The sequence below is a fragment of the Hippopotamus amphibius genome, chromosome 1 (assembly GCF_030028045.1).
Source record: "Hippopotamus amphibius kiboko isolate mHipAmp2 chromosome 1, mHipAmp2.hap2, whole genome shotgun sequence".
NCBI lineage: Eukaryota > Metazoa > Chordata > Mammalia > Artiodactyla > Hippopotamidae > Hippopotamus > Hippopotamus amphibius.
Window position 1 is genome coordinate 128668070 of NC_080186.1, and position 20294 is coordinate 128688363.

The 20294-nt window shown below is 39.2% G+C and overlaps 1 protein-coding gene across 6 annotated transcripts in view; it reads right to left on the reverse strand.

Moving 5' to 3' along the window:
• SIMC1 (SUMO interacting motifs containing 1) overlaps positions 1-20294 on the reverse strand; it is a 90701-nt gene that overhangs the window by 30928 nt on the left and 39479 nt on the right. For 3 of the 6 annotated variants that reach the window (XM_057728678.1, XM_057728685.1, XM_057728695.1), the window contains exons 2-4: positions 9645-11366; positions 4740-4972; positions 3911-3980 (exon numbers count right to left, since the gene is read on the reverse strand). In XM_057728678.1, the coding sequence (XP_057584661.1) occupies positions 3911-3980; positions 4740-4972; positions 9645-11366 (2025 nt within the window). Of the gene's footprint in view, positions 1-3910; positions 3981-4094; positions 4677-4739; positions 4973-9644; positions 11367-20294 lie in introns of those variants that run through there. The other 3 variants (XM_057728723.1, XM_057728703.1, XM_057728714.1) reach the window with 3 other exon arrangements.

A 20294-nucleotide genomic window follows, 5' to 3' on the forward strand; every position in this document is an offset into this window, starting at 1 on the left:
TGTGTTGGGTCTTCATTGCTGCACACGGGCTTTCTCTAGTTGCGGTGAGTGGGGGCTACTCTTCACTTGTGGTGCGTGGGCTTCTCATTGCAGTGGCCTCTTTTGTTGCTGAGCACAGGCTCTAGGTGCGTGGGCTTCACTAGTTGCGGCACATGGGCTCAATAGTTGTGGCTCACAGGCTCTAGAGCGCAGGCTCAATAGTTGTGGTGCACGGGCTTAGTTGCTCCGCGGCATGTGGTATCTTCCTGGGGCAGGGCTTGAACCCATGTCCCCTGCATTGGCAGGAGGATTCTTACCCACTGCGCCACCTAGGAAGTCCCTGTCTTCTGTCTTTAGTTGATTTTTTGGTAGTGAAACGTTTACATTCCTTTCTCATTTCCTTTTGTGTACATTCTATAGCTATTGTCTTTGTGATTACCATGAGGATTACATTTAACATTCTAAATTTATAATATTTTGAATTCATACCAGCTTAACTTCAATAACACACAAAAACTGCTCCTTTACAGCTCTGTTCCCACCCCTTTTGGTTGTTGAAGTCACAAAACTACATCTTCATACATTGTATGCCCCAAAATAAACTAATAATTCTTTTAAATGCATTAATCTTTTGAATCATGTAGAAAACAAAATGTGGAGTTACAAAGTTACAATAATACTAGCTTTTAGATTAATAATTTAAAAATGCATTAGGCACTTAATACACTATAGAAAACCAATGTGGAGTTACAAACCGTTGTTACAATAGCTTTTGTAATTGCTCATATATTTTATCTTTATTGACATCTTTCTTTCTTTCTTCATATGGCTTCAAGTTACTGTTTAGTGTTTCATTTTACCCTGCAGGATTCCCTTTAGCACCTCTTGCTGAGTGGGGCTAGTGGTAATGAACTCCCTCAGTTTTTGTTTATCCAGGAACGTCTCTTTTTTTTTTTTTTTTTTTTGGGAACGTCTCATTTTTGAAGGACAATTTTGCTAGATACAGGAACCTTGGTTGAGTTTTATTCTTTAGCACTTTGAATATATCGCCCCATTCCCTTTTGGCCTCCAGTTCCTGATGGGAAATCTACTGATAATCTTATTGAGGGAGGATCCTGGATTGATGTGTCGCCTCTCTCCTGCTGCTCACCCTCATTTTTGAAGGGAAGTTTTGCCAGATATAGTGTTCTTGGTTGACAGTTTTTTCTTATAGAACTTTGAATACATCATCCCATTGCCTTCTGACCTGCAAGGTTTTGCTGAAAATCATACACAAACTTACTTGTATATGATAATTCACCTTTTTCTTGCTGCTTTCAAGAAAAGGTCTTTGGCTTTTGACAGTTTGATTATACTGTGCCTTGGCGTGGGGTCTCTGGTTTATCCTCATTGGAGTTGGCCTTCTTCAATTTGTATGTCCATTTCTTCCCTCAGATTTGGGAAGTTTTTGGTGATTATTTCTTCAAATAAGCTCTCTGCCCCTTTCTCTCTTCCCTTTCTGGGACTCCCACAATAGGAATATGGTCCATTTAACAGTGTCCCACAGTCCCTTAGGTGCTCACCAATATTCTTCATTCTGTTTTCTTTTTCTCTTCTGTCTCAATGATTTCAAATGACCTTTCTTCATGTTCACTGGTTTTTCTTCTCCTGCCTGACCAAGACTGTTGTTGAACTCCTCTAGTGAATTTTTCAATTCAGTTATTGTATTTTTCAGCTCCAGAATATGTTTATTTTCTACAGTTTTTAGAAATTTAATATTCTCATTTTGTTCATGCACCATTTTCCTGTTTCATTTTGTTGTCTGTGTTCCCTTTTAGCTCAGTGAGCATTTTTTTTTCTCTTTCTTTTAGCTTGGTGAACATTTAAAGATAGTTTAAAAAGTTTTTTTTTTTGGTCAGGAAGTTGAGAGATCTGTGTTTCTTTGGGGTCAGTTTCTGGAGCTTTATTTCATCTTTTTGATTGGGCCACATTTCCCTGTTTCTTTGCATGCCTTGTGATCTTCTTTTGAGATTTGAAAAAACATTAGAAAAAACAGCTTTTCCAGTCTTTATCCACTGAGTTCATGCAGGGCAAGACCTTCACCAGTCAGCCTGGCTAAAAGTTCTGAGACCTCTCAGACCTTTTCTGGGGATGTGTCTCCTCTGAGCTTGTGTGAGTGGTATTATCTGTCTTAATTTCCCAAGTGGCTTGCCCCTGTTTCTCCTCGAGAGCCACAATCTCTTGCTCCCCCAGTACCTGTTTGTGGAACTGCATACTCTCTGCAGCTCTAAAATGCTGCCGTGCTCACCTTGCTTTTCAGCCAGAAAACTAGCACATTGTACTCAACAGTGCTCTGAGTCAGGTGAGACAGAAACTTATCCCCCTAACAAGCCAGAACACTGGGCTTGACATCCACTCTTGTTTCCATCCCAAGGGAGGAGCCAGGTATGGGAGATTTCCTCCCAGTTACACTGTGCTGTGCTGGGTAGAGGGAGGGGCACAGACACACAAAATACCACAAACTTCCCTGCTGCTTTCGATGGAGTCCTTTCTTGGTTATGTATTGGCCTGGGTACTACAACTTCTCAACTGGCCTCTAGAGCTTTCACAAAGGTGTCCTGGTCTATATATTGTTGTTAACTTGGTGTCTCCAATGGGGAACAAGGGCCTGGAGCTTCCCTGTCTACAATCTTGGTGGTGTTTCCTAGACCATCCTTTTTTAAAGCCCTGTGTTTTTTCACTCCAGTCTGGAGTGACTGCTTTCTAGGTCTACTGTTTGCGGTAATCTCAGGACTTCTCTTTCTAACTCTTCTGGATTAGAGCTAGTGTTCCCTCCTATGCCTCTCCTTTTTCTCATTTCCCCTATTCTTTGTATGCATATCTTCAAGTAACCTATGAAATGGGATGTGTGGATATTTTTTCAAGTTTGTACATGTCTGGAAATGTCTTTATTCTTCCCTCACAATTGACTAATAGTTTGGCTGACTATAGAATTCTAAGTTGACAATTTGTTTCATCCAAGTGCTTTTGGGTGAGCAGACAGAAAGCTGGCAATTAAGTTTAGGGATCCCTAAAGGTCAGAATGCAGACTTTTTTTGTGGAGTACCCACTCTATACTAGCTGCCTTCATTTATGACAGATGGTTCATTCAATTTCTTTTAGACAATGAATCCTCTGAATTTTCTGCCTGAAGGGTAGGTAACCGGGCAACTGAACTTTCTGTACTCAAAATGGAGAGATTATCAGTTCTATCTACAAGCTTTCAACAAATTTACAGCTTGTATGCTACTCCAGCCTCTTTATATATTGTGTTTCTAAGTCCAAAAATTCTCTGCTCTCAGGACTTTCCTGGCAGTTCAGTGGATAAGATTTTGCCCTCCATTGCAGGGGGTGGGCATTCAATCCCTGTTCAGGGAGCTAAGATCCCACATACCTCGTGGCCAAAAAACCAAAACATAAAAAAACAGAAGCAATATTGTAACAAATTCAATAAAGACTTAAAAAATAATGGTCCACACAAAAAAAAAACTTAAACGCCATCCCCGCCCCTGGCCCCTTCTCTGCTCTAAAGGGCAGATTTCCTCCCTCTTTGGCTTCCTCATGTATCCTAGCCTGTAGCTGTCTCATCAGTCAACACTCTTACATTTCCTTCCAATCCTCATTCAAACTTATTGTCTTTTCCCTTATTTTCAGTGCCATAGGTTTATAACTTTCTCTATTCATTTACTGTTATTTTAAGTGGAATCTGAAGAAGGAGAGGGATAAGTGAGTGTATTCAATCTTGAACTGGAAGACAGCACATACCATTTCAATAGGAATGTTTTGGTTAGGATGGGGTGGGGGGGAGTAAAAGAAAGGAATAATGGCAAAGACTTTACTACCAGATTTACTGTCACTTTTGTCTCTAGTTAAAACTTTCTCGGCAAAAGATATACGCTTGCAATTATGTTACCTCTTCCTCCATGACGTAAGTGAGCAGCTTCCAGTCCCACTCCACCGTCTTGGCATTAGCTGGGTGTAGCCTGAAAGTACAGTGATATCAATTAGAATTCTGGAGAGTTGAGCAGAAGAATGGACAGGATCTGGAAGATGATAGAAGCAAGAAGCCTCCTTTTATCCTCAGTGCTATTGCCCACCACGTCATCTGAGGGTAGTGGAACTCCATTTTTTCTTTTTTTTTTGGCTACCCAGTATCCACTTCTCTTTCGGGAGGCATTAGTAGCCTAATTTTTGCCTTGAAGAAATCAACTCTTTATTAGTCTTAACTCACTGGCTTTACCCACTAGGACCCTGGGATGAAGCCTGCGAAGCATGTTAATCTTGATATTCTATATCTCAGTTCACAATGACTGGCTCAAAGATGGACTCACGTCTTATGTTATGCCAATTAAAACCTACAAGACTCAATTTCAGAAATCTTGTGATTACAAAGGAAGTGGACTCTCTCTTGTACTAAGAGCGTCATAAAAGCTAGAGGCCGAGAAGGCTACCACGTGAAGCCTAAAAACAGAAGCAAAGTAGAGCTGAAAAATGGATCCTGGTAACCACTTTCGAACTGAATTAAGTCACATCTTATTCCTAGGTTTCTAGTAACAAGTCATTAAATTCTCTTTTACCAGCTGTTAAAGCCAGTTTAGATTAAGTTTTCTGTCACTTGCAATCCAAATAATACTAATATAAGTCACCGTCTCTAATGGTTAGCTGAATAAATCTTAAGCAACAGAAAGTTGTGCCCTGAGTCCAGGTTCCCTGGAAGATTCACCAACAGCTAAGGTTCATACTGTTGAATTTTCATGAGAAGCATGTAGGCCTCCTTTAGAACATCCACAGTCTCAGAGCCACTGAGAAGGATTTTCTGGATGATGTGAGCCACAATTTCTCTGGGTGGGTAATGCTGGGGTGACACAAAGTCCATCAAAAACTGCACAGTCCCCAGGGGAAAATTTTCTTCAATGGTGTTTGTTACCATCCTTAGTCTTCGATGAGGGATAGGTTCTAATTTTTGACCCTTGTTCTGCAGAGATAAGAAGAAATAAATTAGGATGGGTTTCTAGAGACATAAAAGCAAGAGGTTCTGGAACAAGTTGAAGACAGCAAAGTTTTCCATGCATTTGAAATATTTATAATTTAAAAAATTGAGACTGGAACGCCTTATCTAGAAAACTTCTAATGACATGCGAAAATGCTTATATTAAGTTAACAAATAAGAATTCAAAGTTCTACATGTAACATGATTTCATCTGTGTTGAAATATAGCTTAGGGACTTCCCTGGTGGCATAATGGTTAAGAATTCGCCTGCTAATGCAAGGGACACAGGTTCAATCCCTGACCCGGGAAGATCCCATACGCCGCGGAGCAACAAAGCCCGTGCGCCACAACCACTGAGCCTGCACTCTAGAGCCCACAAGCCACAACTACTGAGCCCATGTGCCACAACTACTGAAGCCTGTGAGCCTAGAGCCTGTGCTTGGCAACAAGAGAAGCCACCGCAATGAGAAGCTCGAGCACTGCAACGAAGAGTAGCCCCTGCTCGCCGCAATGAGAAAGCCCGTGAGCAGGAATGAAGACCCAATGCAGCCAATAAATAAACAAATAAATTTATTAAAAAAATATATAGCATAGAAAGGAAAGTACAAAAGAGTCAAGAGCTAGCCTAAGTTGATTTTGGAGTGAGGGTGATAAGATATTTAGGGGTAGTTATGATACTATATCAGATACTGAAACAAAGAGATGAATAAAGATGTTTTAAATATGTTTTATCGTTATAAGAAGAATTACATTTTGTGGATTTTTTTGAATCAACAGTAAATATTAAGTTGCTTCACCGCCTGCCCCTACCACCAAGCAGTATGTATACAAAGAATGAGAGAATGTGTGAAAAGTGGATGATTTTTCCTCGTATGTTCTTTTGTATTTTTCAATTTTTCTGTAATAAACACATAATCAGAAGAAAAACAAATGTTAAAAAGTCTGATATGGGAATAGAATAGCAACAATAATTATAATAATAATTTTTATCATTTAACTTATCATCACTTAATTCTTACGACTCTAAGAAATACATGTTATTATTATTCCTATTTATAGATATTTATACCTATTTATAGATAAGGAAACTGAGATTTAGAGAGTGAGCATTTGTCACACAATAGATGGTGGAAGCTGGTTTCATACAGAGGTATAACCCCAGAGCTACCCTCTAAACTCATACTCTCTATAAACAACAATAATACATTTTTGTTAAAATCCCCAATTACTTGTTTTTAAAATTTATTTATTTATTTATTTATTTATTTATTGGCTGCGTTGGGGTCTTCATTGCTGTGCAAGGGCTTTCTCTAATTGTGGCGAGCGGGGGCTACTTTTCGTTGCAGTGCACAGGCTTCTCATTGCAGTGGCTTCTCTTGTTGAGGAGGACAGGCTTCAGGCGTGTGGGCTTCAGTAGTCGTGGCACATGGGCTCTAGAGTACTGGCTCAGTAGTTGTGGCGCAGGGGCTTAGTTGCTCCGCAGCATGTGGGGTCCTCCTGGACCAGGGATCGAACCCCTGTCCCCTGCATTGGCAGGCAGATTCCCAACCATTGTGCTACCAGGGAAGTCCCCAAATCCCCAATTATTAAAAAATTTAAAGTGCCTATACATAAAAAGGCCACCAGGAAGGAAATACATTCAATTATTAACATTAATAAATGCTGACTGACAGCATCATGGGTAGTTATTTCTTAAGCAAGCATTATTTTTAAAATCTGAAAGTAAGTATCAATTTTAAAACACAAACCAAACAAAGTTTTGACAGTTTGTGTATCACAGAAAAACAGTGATGGCTGGAATTACCCTTCTGGGGAGAGGGCAGTTGGCTTTCTTATGTCCAAAACACCTAAGGGTAACCCCGGTCTTGCTCATGAGAGACCAATACTATAAATAGCATGTAACGAGAATTAAGAGCAGGAGAAGAAAAGAACAAATCTTGCTTTGGTGACTGTTTTATATGTGATGCACTTTATGATCTCGAACCTGTATTATTCATCACTTGCCTACAAACAGGGACCTCTACAAACAGAGGAAGTTTCTAAATTGTCTTGATGCCAAATATCCTTAAGGGGAACTAACATTTATAGAGCATTTCTACAGACCCTGAAAGGTGGCTTTGTGCTTTTATGTGTTTACCTTTAAGCCAAACAATGCCATGATTTGGGCATTACGACTTTTTTAGAGCTGAACAAAAAGAGACTCAGGGGAGTTAAGGCCAATGGTTGGTAAGTGGCAGCATGGAGACTGGCTAAGAAGTCCTTTGGGGAATTTACTGTATAGCGCAGGGAATTATATTCAATATCTTGTAAAAACCTATAATGGAATATAATCTGGAAAAAAAATAAGGAATCACTTTGCTGTACACCTGAAACTAACATAATATTGTAAATCAACTATATTTCAAGAAAAATATTATTATGGATACAAAGTGGTATCCCATTGTGATTTTGATTTTCCTAATGACTAGTGATACTGAAATCTTTGGAGAAATGTCTATTTGAATCCTTTGCCCATTACTGATATAATCCTTTAAATCAACTATACTTTAATAAAAAAGTAATGTACTGACCAAAACCCCCAGTGAATTAGAATAGAAAAGAAAATAAAGTGTATCACACTAAAAAACAAATTCTGGGGGGAAATGACTTAGTGAAGAAGCACTTATAAAAAGCCCCAAAGTAATCAAGAGAGACAGAAAAGATTTACAGATATATTCTAGATGGCTGAGGTTCTTTGAGAAGGTAAGAAATAAAGATGAAGAATCCACTCTGTGTAGCCTAATTACCACCTTGTGATCTGAGCTATGTGTACATATAAGGAGGACCTGCATCTACGGACGGCTTCTCTGGTTGTTAGCACCTACAAAGCACTACAGTAAACACACTTTCTCGAGTTCTCCAAGTGCTCCTGATAACAGAATGATGTATCACCAATTGGAGGCAAACCCGCAGGAAAAAAAGAGAATGAGCTAGTGTTGGGGAGAGTCATTCAGAAGGATGAGACACAAAACCTATCAGAAAATAGAACAATTAAAATGAGAGGAAAAAATTCACTCTTCAAGGGCAAATCAGTGTGAATGCCTGACACCCACTAAGCTGGATCACTGATTGCTCCAACAGGAGAACACACCTTCTGAATTCCTGAACTACTTCTAGCCAGTCTTCTTAATGTTGGGAATGTGGTTACATACAATGAGAAAAAGCTACATGTTATGGGACTAAGCCATAGTTGTTTTTTTCTTACACATCTGGTTTAGTTCTTACAGATCAATGAAGGCTAATGGGAAGTAGCATTCCTGCTAAAATCTTAAAATTGAACTGGAGAGGCTATGCAGAAAAGGGAACTCTCCTACACTGTTGATAGGAATGTAAACTGGTGCAGCTGCTATGGAAAACAGTATGGAGGTTTTTCAAAAAACTAAAAATAGGGCTACTGTATGATCCAGCAATCCCACTCCTGGGCATATATCTGGAAAAGACGAAAACTCTAATTTGAAAAGATACGGGCACCCCAGTGTTCATGGTAGCACTATTAACAATAGCCAAGACTTGGAAACAACCCAAATGCCCATCAACAGATGATTGGTTTAAGAAGATGTGGTGTGTACACACACACACACACTGGAATATTAGCCATAAAAAAGAGTGAAATAATGCCATAGCAGCAACATGGATGGACCTAGAGAATATCACACTAAGTGAAGTCAGACAAAGAAAGACAAGTATTATATAACATCACTTATATGTGGAATTTAAAAAAGTAATACAAATAAATCCATCTACAAAACAGAAACAGACTCACAGACATAGAAAACAAATTTATGATTACCAAAGGGGAAAGGGAGATGGGGAAGGATAAGTTAGAAGTACGGGATCACCAGGCACAAACTACTATACATAAAATAGATCAGGAACAAGGATCTACTGTCTAGCACAGGGAACAATATTCAATATCTTGTAATGATGTATAATGAAAAATAACCTGAAGAAATATATAACTGAATCGCTTTGCTGTATACCTGAAACTAACACAATATTGTAGATAAACTATACTTCAATAAAAAAATCTTTAAATTGAATTTCCTCATCCAAAGTTAGAGAGTAACAATTTTCAAGGCACCAGAGTATCATGAATATTATTATCGCTGTGATATGGAAGCTGTAATGTGGGCATCAGGAAAGGAAAGGCAGAGAAATTGAGAAGTATTTTTTTTCTTTTTCTTTTTTTCTTTTTTAAAGCTCTTTATTGGAATATAATTGCTTTACACTGTTGTGTCAGTTTTTGTGGTACACCAAAGTGAATCAGCTGTATTTATACATATATCCCCAGAGAGAAGTATTTGATGAAGGCCTATGATTAGCCAGACACTCACACAGGCATTTTACGTATTATCTCCTTTAATGATACTGTGAGGTATGTTCTTATCTCCATTTTACAGATGGTAAAGTGACTTCTTCAGCGCCAGTTTTTAAGTGTGCGGCTGAATTTGAACCCAGACCTGATTCTACACTGAATGGTTCCACAGTGGGAGAAAGATAAAAATGTCAAACTCAGCTGGGTCTGTCCTCTCCTGCACGGACTCCTTGTAGCACACTAACCTCACGTTAGGCCGATACAAAGGACACCTGATCCCCAAGGGAATACATGTTAGCTCACCTCTCTTGTGTCTTTATCTGGTATTAGTGTCTGGAAGAAGAGGTGATGCACCGGAGGTCGTAAGAAGTACTTCAGTCTATGCAGGCATGGTCTATTGTACAGCCCACCTTGTGGTGTTCGTGCTTGTACCTGGGTAGATCCAGGCCCAGGGTTGGCAGGCTCTGACAGTGATATCTCTTTTCTGGCTGGAGTTTCTGTGACAGAGACCCAAGGAACTTTCTCTAAGGAAGTTTCAGACTGTGGAGACTGTGGGCTGGGAGAGCAGCTTGGAGAGGATGGAGCTGAGACATCCATAGGGGTATCATGGTTCTGTACATCATTTTGGGGAGAGTCAGGCCTGATTTTTGGTAAATGAGGCAAGTCTCCAAGTGTGTGTGGCATGTCTTCTGGCAAGCACGACATGTCTCCAGGTGAATGTAGCACATCCCCTGATAAGTGTGGGACTTTTCCAGGTGAATGTGGTACACTTCCTGGTGACTGTGGTGCATCTCCTGGTGATGGCGGCATGTCTCTTGGTGACTGTGGTAGGTTGGATGGTGAGTGCGGCACGTCTCTTGATGACTGAGGCACGTCCCCTGGTGACTGCGGCACATCCAGTGACTGCAGCACGTCTCTTAGTAACGGCGGCACATCCTTTGGTGACTGCAGCACGTCTCTTGGTGATTGAGGCGCATCCCTTGGTGACTGCGGCACATCCAGCGACTGCGGCATGTCTCTTAGTGACGGCGGCACATCCCTTGGTGACTGCAGCACGTCTCTTGGTGACTGTGGCACATCTCTTGGTGACTGTGGCACATCTCTTCGTGACCGTGGCACGTCTCTTGGTGACTGCGGCACATCCCTTGGTGACTGCAGCACATCTCTTAGTGACTGTGGCATGTCTCCTGGTGACTGTGGCATGTCTTGCAGGTGTGCCACATCTTGTGGACATGATATGTTTTGAGGTGGGCCTGGTACACCTTGAGGTAGGCCCAGCGAATCTTGAGGTGGGCAAAGTGAGTCTTGAGGTGGGCTTGGTGAGTGTTGAGGATGCCATGATGAGTCTTGAGGAGGACTTGGCATATTCTGCTGAGGGCATGGCCCTTCTTGAGGCAGGTGAGGCAGAGTTTGCAGCTGGCACTGCATGGTTTGTGACGGGCATGACAAGGCTCGCGGTGGGCATGAGGAGGCTCGTGGTGGACATGGTGAGGATCGCAGTGGGCATGGCAAGGCTTGTGGTGGGCAAGGCACATCTTGCTGTGGGCATGGCAAGGGTGCCCTCTGAGTGTTACTGCTACCATTATTGTTTGCTGGGAGAAGGGAGTGAATATCTGAAGATAGCTGTAGGCTTGCCAAGAAACCGAGCTCACCTTTGAATATGGTTGAGCTACAATTCGGCTCTGCTGGATAAACAGAGTCCCCACTGATAGATGTAGGGGGTTGGGGACCTTCAAATGCACTTTCTTCCAAAAGGTCCAAATCCACAGGGTCACTGTTAAGGATTCTCCGTGCTGCAGGCCGAGAGCGTCTGTCCACCCGCCCTTCCATCACCTCTTTGCTGGAGAGGCTGGCACGTGCTTGAAGACTGGCTGGCTCTTTCCGGGAAGGAGCAACAGGTTCTAGAGTCAAGTCAAGAGTGGCAATAGGTCTATTTTCTTCCTCAGATCTTGTCAGGTCAATCACACAGAGTCCACTGCGATCCTTCGCCCTTGGTCTGGTTTCTCTGGTTAAGTCAATGAAGTCCTGTTGAAGGATTGTGAAAAGATAAGAGGTCAAGTAGGGGTCTTGGCTTTATCTAAGAATACTTAAAGCTTAGCTTTTAAGGATAAACCTATTTTACCATTTCACTTCACTGACAATTTATATATCTTATATAACATGAGCATTACTTTATTTCCCTTGGCCGAAATTTTGCTGTCAAAGCCTCCAATTTCCATACCTTCTTAAATTATCCAAATGCCACAAGCACATAACAGAGGGCACAGGGGGAAATGTTTTATGATCCAAGGTGGACAGGGGAGTAGTAGGGAAGATTTCAACCTTGAGTCAAAGTAAAAAGCAACCTTTGTTTGGAAAAGCAAATACACAAGATAACCTACAACAGAAGCTAAAGAAGCAAAGCTAATATAAGAGAATCTACTTTGTGCTAAGAACATGTTGAGTGCTCTCACACATCTTTAATTTTCACAATGACCCTATCAGGAAGGCACTATCGTCCCCATTATACAGATGGGGAAACTAGAGTTCAGGGGGGTTAGGTTATTTACCTATGGATTATATAACAAGTAGCAGAGACAGACATTCAAACCCAGGCCTGTTTCCTCCTTTCCCTGTCAGGGCTTTATAAAACTAACCAGTGTAAGTCTGAGCTTCACATTAATTACAAAAAACCCTCCTATCTTCACCCCCCATTCCTTGGCAAAATGATTAGGCAGTTCACAAAGCCTGATGATGCCAGCCAGAGGTACCATAAACAATCTTTGTGTCCTGAGTCAGGAACAATATTCCTCTACCTTCCAGGTGTCTCCTCACTTGGCTGGGTACCACTGCCACTGGTATGTTAGGTACTAATTGCTGGGCTTAGCAATGCTATTGCTGCTACCACAGCTACCATGCTATTTCTTTTAATAGATGTGATGGTCACCACTGTCAACAGCACCAAGGCAGGACACAGGATTCTAGGTGGGTCAAGTAAGAAGCTGGCATGCATCTCATCTTGGAACAGGGATTGCTTGGTGAAACCTAATGCCTCATTCCTAAGAAGCAGCCATGTAGTATCACTGCATCTCTACTGCTAGATGAACTCAACATAAATAGCTGCAAAGGTCTGAATTCAACTCCTCTTCCATCGCCAACTCCCCAAATGCAACATTACCATGTCTCTCTCACTTAAACCCCACCATATGAGCTACAGAATAAAGGACAAATGCCTTAGTAAGGCTCATAAAGACCTTCATAATTTAGGCTCTTCCTGATTACTCTTCCTACTCATGTGAGCAAATCACACAGAACTACTTCAGATCCCCAAAAGTGCCATGCTTTCTTAAGTGTTTCTATCTTTATGTTTGCTTATGTTCCTTCTTTGCCTGGAATGACTATTATTCCTTTGTTTGGAAGTTTCTTTTCTTTCAAGGTTCAGCACAGATATCACTGTGTGTGAAAATTCTTCCAGATCACTTGTCCCAAGTTAAATTATTTGTTTCCTCCCTTATGTCCCCATTGCATCTGTACAAACCTTTTTCTTTATCCCAAATAATCTGATGTTTTTAAATTGAAAGTGGAAATAATTTTTGTCATTTTCTAATTATTCATTGCTAGTATATAGAAATACTATTGATTTGTGAATGTAATATATTATCTCTGTATCCTCTGACCTTGCTAAATTCACTTGCTAGTTCAAGTAATTTTTTTTGTAGATTCCTTAGGGTTATCCATATAAGAAATCATGTCTACAAATAAAGGAATTTTACTTCTTCCTTTTCAACCTGCATGCCTTTTATTTCTTTTTCTTAACTACTGCAGTGACTAAGGCATACAGTATAATTCTCAACAGAAGTGCTGAAAGTAGACATATGAGACTTTCATCATTAAGTATAATGTTAGCTGTGTTATTTTCATAGATGCTCCTCATCACGTTGAGAAAGTTCCCTTCTTCTTGTTTTCTGAGAGTTTTAATTGGAATGGTTGTTAAATTTAGTCAAATGACTTTTTGACACATGTTGAGATATTTTGTTTTTCCACTGTACTATTAATATAAAAATTATATTCATTGATTTTCTAATGTTAAATTAATCCTGGGGAAAACTCCATTTGGTTATGATGTATTATTCTTTTTCTATATTTTTTGGTTTAATGTGTCAATATTTTGTTAAGAATTTTTGCATATTTATGAGGGATATTAGTTTTTAGTTTTCTATTCTTGTAATTCTTCTATTGGTTTTGCTATCAGAATAAAACTGGAGTCATAAAATGACTTGGGAGCTATTCCCACCCCCTCTATTTAGGTTGTATTGGATTGATACCATATTTTTCTTCAATGTGACGCTATTAGGGTCTGAAATTTGCTTTGTAGTTAGAATTTAGTAGACACAAGGCTATTTACATTTTCTACCTCTTATGTTAGTTTTGTGACTTGTGGAATTTGTCTATTTCATCTAAACTGTCAAATTTACTAGCATAAAGTTGTTCACAACAGTCATTTATTATTTTAATTCTATACTCTGTATAAGGACCAGGTTTTTCATCTATTTCCTTTATTTCTATTGTTATCATTATTATTTCCTTCCTTCTATTCACTGTGGATTTAATTTGTCCTTTCTCTAGCTTCTTAATGTGGAAACTTTGATAACTTAATTTTCAAAATCTTTCTTTTCTAACATTAACATTTAAAGCTAAAAATTTCCCTGTAAGTACTACTTTAGCTTCATTCCACAATTTTTAAAACACGGTCATTTTATTATCACGTAGTTCAAGCTCACCTTCGCTATGGCCAGAAAACAAACTGTGTAAGATTTCAATCTTCTGAAATACGTTGAGACTTATTTTATGTCGTAACACGTGGCCTACTTGCTGAATATTCCTTGTATACTTGAAAAAAATGTGCATTCTGCAGTTGTTGAATATAAATGCCAATTAGGTCATGTTATTGATAGCAGCTTTTGGATCTCTGATTTTCTTCACCTTTGAGGGGATGCAGTTGTGGTATCAATTACTGATAGAAGTGTATTAGTGTCCAACTATGACTGTGGCTTTGACCATTTCTCCCTTTTGTTCAGTTTTTGCTTCATGTATTTTGAAATTGTTTATTAGGTGTTTATACACTTATAATTACTATACCTTCTTAATGTATTAACCCATTTATCATTAATAGCATCATCATTTTTCTTCTTAGTCTCCAGCAATCCTCCTTGTACTGATGTCTATTTTTTTCTGGTATAAACAGAGCCACTTCAACTTTCTTATGCATACTGTTTGCATGGTATATTTCTATCCTTCTGTTCTCTATGTATTTAAAGTGCATCTCAAATATAGATCAATGGAACAGGATAGAAAGCCCAGAGATAAACCCACATACATATTGTCATCTTATTTTTGACAAAGGAGGCAAGAATATACAATGGAGAAAAGACAACCTCTTCAATAAGTGGTGCTGGGAAAACTGAACAGTTACATGTAAAAGAATGAAATTAGAACACTCCCTAACACCATACACAAAAAAAAACCTCAAAATGGATCAAAGACCTAGATGTAAGGCCAGACACTACAAAACTCTTAGAGGAAAACACAGGCAGAACACTTTTTGACATAAACCACAGCAAGATCCTTTTTGACCCACCTCCTAGAGTAACGGAAATAAAAACAAAAATAAACAAATGAGACCTAATGAAACTTAAAAGTTTTTGCAGAGCAAAAGAAACCATAAACAAGACAAAAAGACAACCCTCAGAATGGGAGAAAATATTTGCCAACGAAGCAAGTGACAGAGGATTAATCTCCAAAATATACAAGCAGCTCAATAAAAAAAAAAAAAAACAAAAACCATCCAAAAATGGGCAGACGACCTAAATAGACATTTCTCCAAAGAAGACATACAGATGGTCAATAAACACATGAAAAGATGCTCAGCATCACTAATCATTAGAGAAACGCAAATCAAAAGCACAATGAGGTATCATCTCACACCAGTCAGAAAGGCCACCATCAAAAAATCTAGCAACAATAAATGCTGGAGAGGCTGTGGAGAAAAGGGAACCCCCCTGCACTGTTGGTGGGAATGTAAATTGATACAGCCACTATGGAGAACAGTATGGAGGTTCCTTAAAAAACTAAAAATAGAACTACCATATGACCCAGCAATCCTACTACTGGGCATATACCCTGAGAAAGCCATAATTCAAAAAGATAAATGCACCCTTATGTTCATTGCGGCACTATTTACAATAGCCAGGACATGGAAGCAACTTAAATGTCTATCAACAGATGCATGGATAAAGAAGAGGTGGCACATATATACAATGGAATATTACTCAGCCATAAAAATGAATGAAATTGAGTTATTTGTAGTGAGGTGGATGGACCTAGAGTCTGTTATACAGAGTGGAGTAAGCCAGAAAGAGAAAAACAAATACTGTATGCTAATGCATATATATGGAATCTAAAAAAAAAAAAAAAAAAAAGGTACTGATGAACTCAGTGGCAGGAGAAGTATAAAGATACAGATGTAGAGAACACACCTGAGGACATGGGATGGGGGGAAGGAGAAGCTGGGACAAAGTGAGAGAGTAGCATCAACATATATACACTACCAAATGTAAAACAGATGGCCAGTGGAAAGCAACTGCATAACACAGGGAGATCAACTCGATGACTGGTGATGACCTAGAGGGGTGGGAGGGAGGCTCAAGAGGGAGGCGATAAGGGGACATATGTATAAACACAGCTGATTCACTTTGTTGTACAGCAGCAGAAACTAGCACAACAGTGTAAAGCAATTATACTTCAATAAAGATCTGGAAAAAAAGAATGGATAGATAACTAAAAAAATTAAGTGCATCTCATATAAATAGCTCACAGTTGTTACTGATTTTTTGTCTGGTCAGCCTCTGCCTTTTGATTTGTTTCTGGTTCATGTACACTTAATTGTTGGTATATTTGCTTTTATATCTATAATCATGCCATTTATTTCCTATTTGTTCTCTCTGTTCATTGTTCCTCTGTGCCTCCTTTCCCACCCCACTTTGACTTAATCACATATTTTTTGGAATTCCATTTTAATTCCTCTGTTGGTTTTCTAGCTATATTTTTAAATTATATTTTTAGTGGTGATTCATGATTACAGTGTGCAAATTTAACTAATCCAGTGTATTTATAAAAAATATTAAAATACTTAAGATAAAAATGTAGGAACCTTACAAAATATTCATCTTGCCTTGTCCCCCATTTTTAATTTTTGTTGTCACATATATTATACCTACATATATTATGAACTCATGAATACAGTATCTTTTTACTTTCAGTTATTTGTCTTTTAAGGAAATTAACAGAAGAAAACATTTTCTTTTTACACATATATTTACAATTTCTAGTTCTCTTCATTCGTGTAGATCCAAGTGTCCATTTGGTGTCATTTCCCTTCAGCTAAAATTTCTTGTAGTGCCGGTCTGCTAGTGACAAATTCTCTCATTTTCTGTTTATCTGAAAATGTCTTTATTTTGTCCTTATTTTTGAAGGACAACTTTGCCATATATAGAATTCTTGGATAAAGGTTTCTTTCTTCCCTTATTTGAACATGTCAGTCCAATTTCTTTTAGCCTCCACAGTTTCTGATAAGAAGTCAGTTGTGGTTTTATTTTTGGCCGCACCTTGCAGCTTGCGGGATCTTAGTTCCCCAACTAGGGATTTAACTTGCGCCCTTGGAAGTGAAATTGCAGAGTCCTAACCACTGGACCATCAGGGAATTCCCAAGAAGTCAGCTGTTAATTGCACTGTGTTTCCTATATATAACATATTTTTTTTCTGGACAGTCAAGGAGTGGTTTTCTTTGTTTTCATCTTGTCTTGACTCTGCTGTGCTTCTAGGATCTGTAACTAATTTTTTATTTCCCACCAAATTTGAGAAAATTTCAGCCATTATTTCTTCCAAAAATTGTTTTTTACAATTACACCCAGCCCTCCTTTAAGACTCTAATTACACATATTTTGAATTGATTTTTCCTTACAGATCTCTGAGGTTCTGTTCATTTTTTTCCAACTTTTCCCCCAATCTATTCTTAAAATTGAGTGATTTCCATCATTCTATCTCAAACATCACTGTCCCTCCCCCCACCTCCTGCTTTCTTTTCTAATTTGCTGTTGAGCCCATCTAGTTATTTCAAAAATTTAGTTATGTATTTTTAAACTCCTGATTTTTTTTTCTTAAAATAACATAATCTTATTGTCTGACAGTTCTGAAGTCTAGAAGTCCAAAATCAAGGTGTCCGCAGGGCCATGCTCTCTTTGATGGCTGTAGGGGAGATTCCTTCCTTGGCTTCTCTAGCTTCTGGTGGTCATTAGCAATCTTTGGCATTCCTTGGCTTGTAGATGCATCACTCCTGTCACATGGCCATCTTCTCCCTACGTGTGTCTTCATTGTCTTCCCTCTGGATGTGTCTTATCTCTGTATCCAAATTTCCCCCTTTTATAAACTGAATTTCTGCTTTTTACAGTTTCCATTTCTCTGTTGAGATTTTTAATTATTCCATCATTGATGCTATATTTTTTCTTTAATTGGATGAACATATTTATAGTAATTATTTTGAAGCTTTTTGTTAAATCCAACACTTAGGCTCACTCAGAGTCAGTTTCTATTGACTGCCTCCTTTTCCCCCCGAGTATGGGTCACACTTCTGTTCCTTTGCATGTCTAGTAATTTTTGGTTGAAAATTGAGTATTGTAGGTAATACACATAATGATTTGGTTTTTCCCAAAAACTATCTTTTCCTTGTTGTTGTTCTAGTAGAGAGCTAATTTGCCTGAACTCAAACTACAAGCTTTGTCTCCCTTGCACAATGTAGGTGCCGATATCTTTGTTCTTATGGTTTCCAGCTGCTGCCTTTTGGTGGTGGGGGCAGGATGGTTCTCTCCTGTGCCTGCCTAAATTTGGCTATCAAGCCAAGGATTTGGACAGAGATTTTACTCTAATTATCGGGTTTACTCTTCCTGTGATTTTTTTGCTTCTGGGGATTAGGGATTGCTTCCCTAATTATTTGCTACTCTGCCATCCCTGACCTCTAGCCTCTGATATTTCAAAACCATAAAATTTCAGCTTTCTGTCACCTAATTGGCAGATGATTGGGGAATGCAGTCCGTTAAAAGAGCAGCAAACTCACAGATATTGCCCCATGCAGCTATCTCTCAGGAGTAGATTTCTCTCTAGTGTCTGCCTGATTTTTCACTGGGCCCTCAGGGAGTATTTTGGCAGGTAAAGGAGTTTCACAGACTGGAAGTACAACTCAACTGCACTGCTCAGCCTTGGAGAGAGTTTACTGCTTTCCTCTTTGTTCACTCCACAGCACCCTGTACATACAATACCACTTTCGTGCGTATCACAGAGCTCATGCTTATCATCTCCCCCATTAGACAACAACTTACTTTTTAAAAATATTTATTTATTTATTTACATTTTGGCTGCGTTGCTGCGCATTGGCTTTCTCTAGTTGCGGAGAGCGGGGGCTGCTCTTCATCACAGTGGCTCCTCTTGTTGTGGAGCACGGGCTCTAGGTTCACAGGCTTCAGTAGTTGCAGCACGTGGGCTCAGTAGTTGCAGCACGTGGGCTCAGTAGTTGTGGCACACAGGCTTAGTTGCTCCACAGCATGTGGGATCTTCCCAGACCAGGAATCAAACCTGTGTCCCCTGCATTGGAAGGAGGATTCTCAACCACTGCACCACCAGGGAAGTCCCAATAACTTATTTTTTTATCCTTTTATCCTTGGTACATGCATAGTATTTTAGACTCAACAAATGATAAACAAATAAATTTAATCTAATAACAATTATCCTCTCATCTCATTGTCCTCTGATAGTCCTCCTAACTCCTAATTAACTTGCATTTTTATCACATAGTACTCTAAGTTTTCACTGATAACAAATTATCTTTCTAATTTTTTTTTTTGCAGGATTCTTGTATTTTTATTTAAGATGGACAAGGTAGCTACACAGAAAAACCATTTTTCCCCTCTTTGGTAAACCTGAGCATGTGATATTACGTTACATATAAATAGAAACTACAGGTGCAGGAAACTGAAAGGATATCTCTGAAGCCAACAGAGTCCACAGGCTAAACACAGTGCCACAGTCCTTGTGTGGCACTAGTCACAACACTGCACAAGCAAAGTCCCTTAATGGTGAGTTCATAAATATGAGATTATTCACATATTTATACGGTGTTTATGCAAATGGACCCAAGTTGTTTCTTAATTTTATCCAAGTAAGTTTATGCTGGTTTCAGGTTTTACTATAGATGCTTCATCATATGCTAGAAATAATCACTCTAACATGGAATTTTATTTCATTTTATGAACTTCTATTGAGATACAGTTGACATACGTATCTTTCTAATTTTAATGTCACTAGACAGAAATGCAGATGACTAAGGCTCTCCAATAGTTTGCATCTGCAGAATAAAACTCAGCAATAGGCCCATAAAGCCCTTGTCCACCCCATTAACCCTATTTTCAGAACTAGATGCCTCACAACAACCCTGTGAATATTATTCACGTTTTATAGCTAAAAACTAAAACTCAGAACGCAGAATACTTTTCTTTTGGGTTTCTGGACTTGCTTCAATCAGAAGTCTCAGATTCATCTATACATGTAAGGTGCTGGTCCAAGGCTTATTTCCTGATTATGGTGCTGATAATGGATTTGCTCTTCACCACTCCAGGTTCAGCTCGTGGTTCTGGTTTCATTTTTCTCCTTGGAGATTTCTGTCAATTCCTGCCAGCCCAGTAAGCAGGAAAAATTAGTTTCATTCAGGACCTAGTTGTTATTGTTGTAGTTTTAGCAGAGAGCCCTTTAACGTCAGTCACGCTGCTGAAGGCGGAAATTCCTGGGTCTAGGCCTCGTTACAATATCCCAATATTAGTTGCTTATCTTTCCCACTAGGACTGAGTATAGTGCCATAGTGACTGGCAC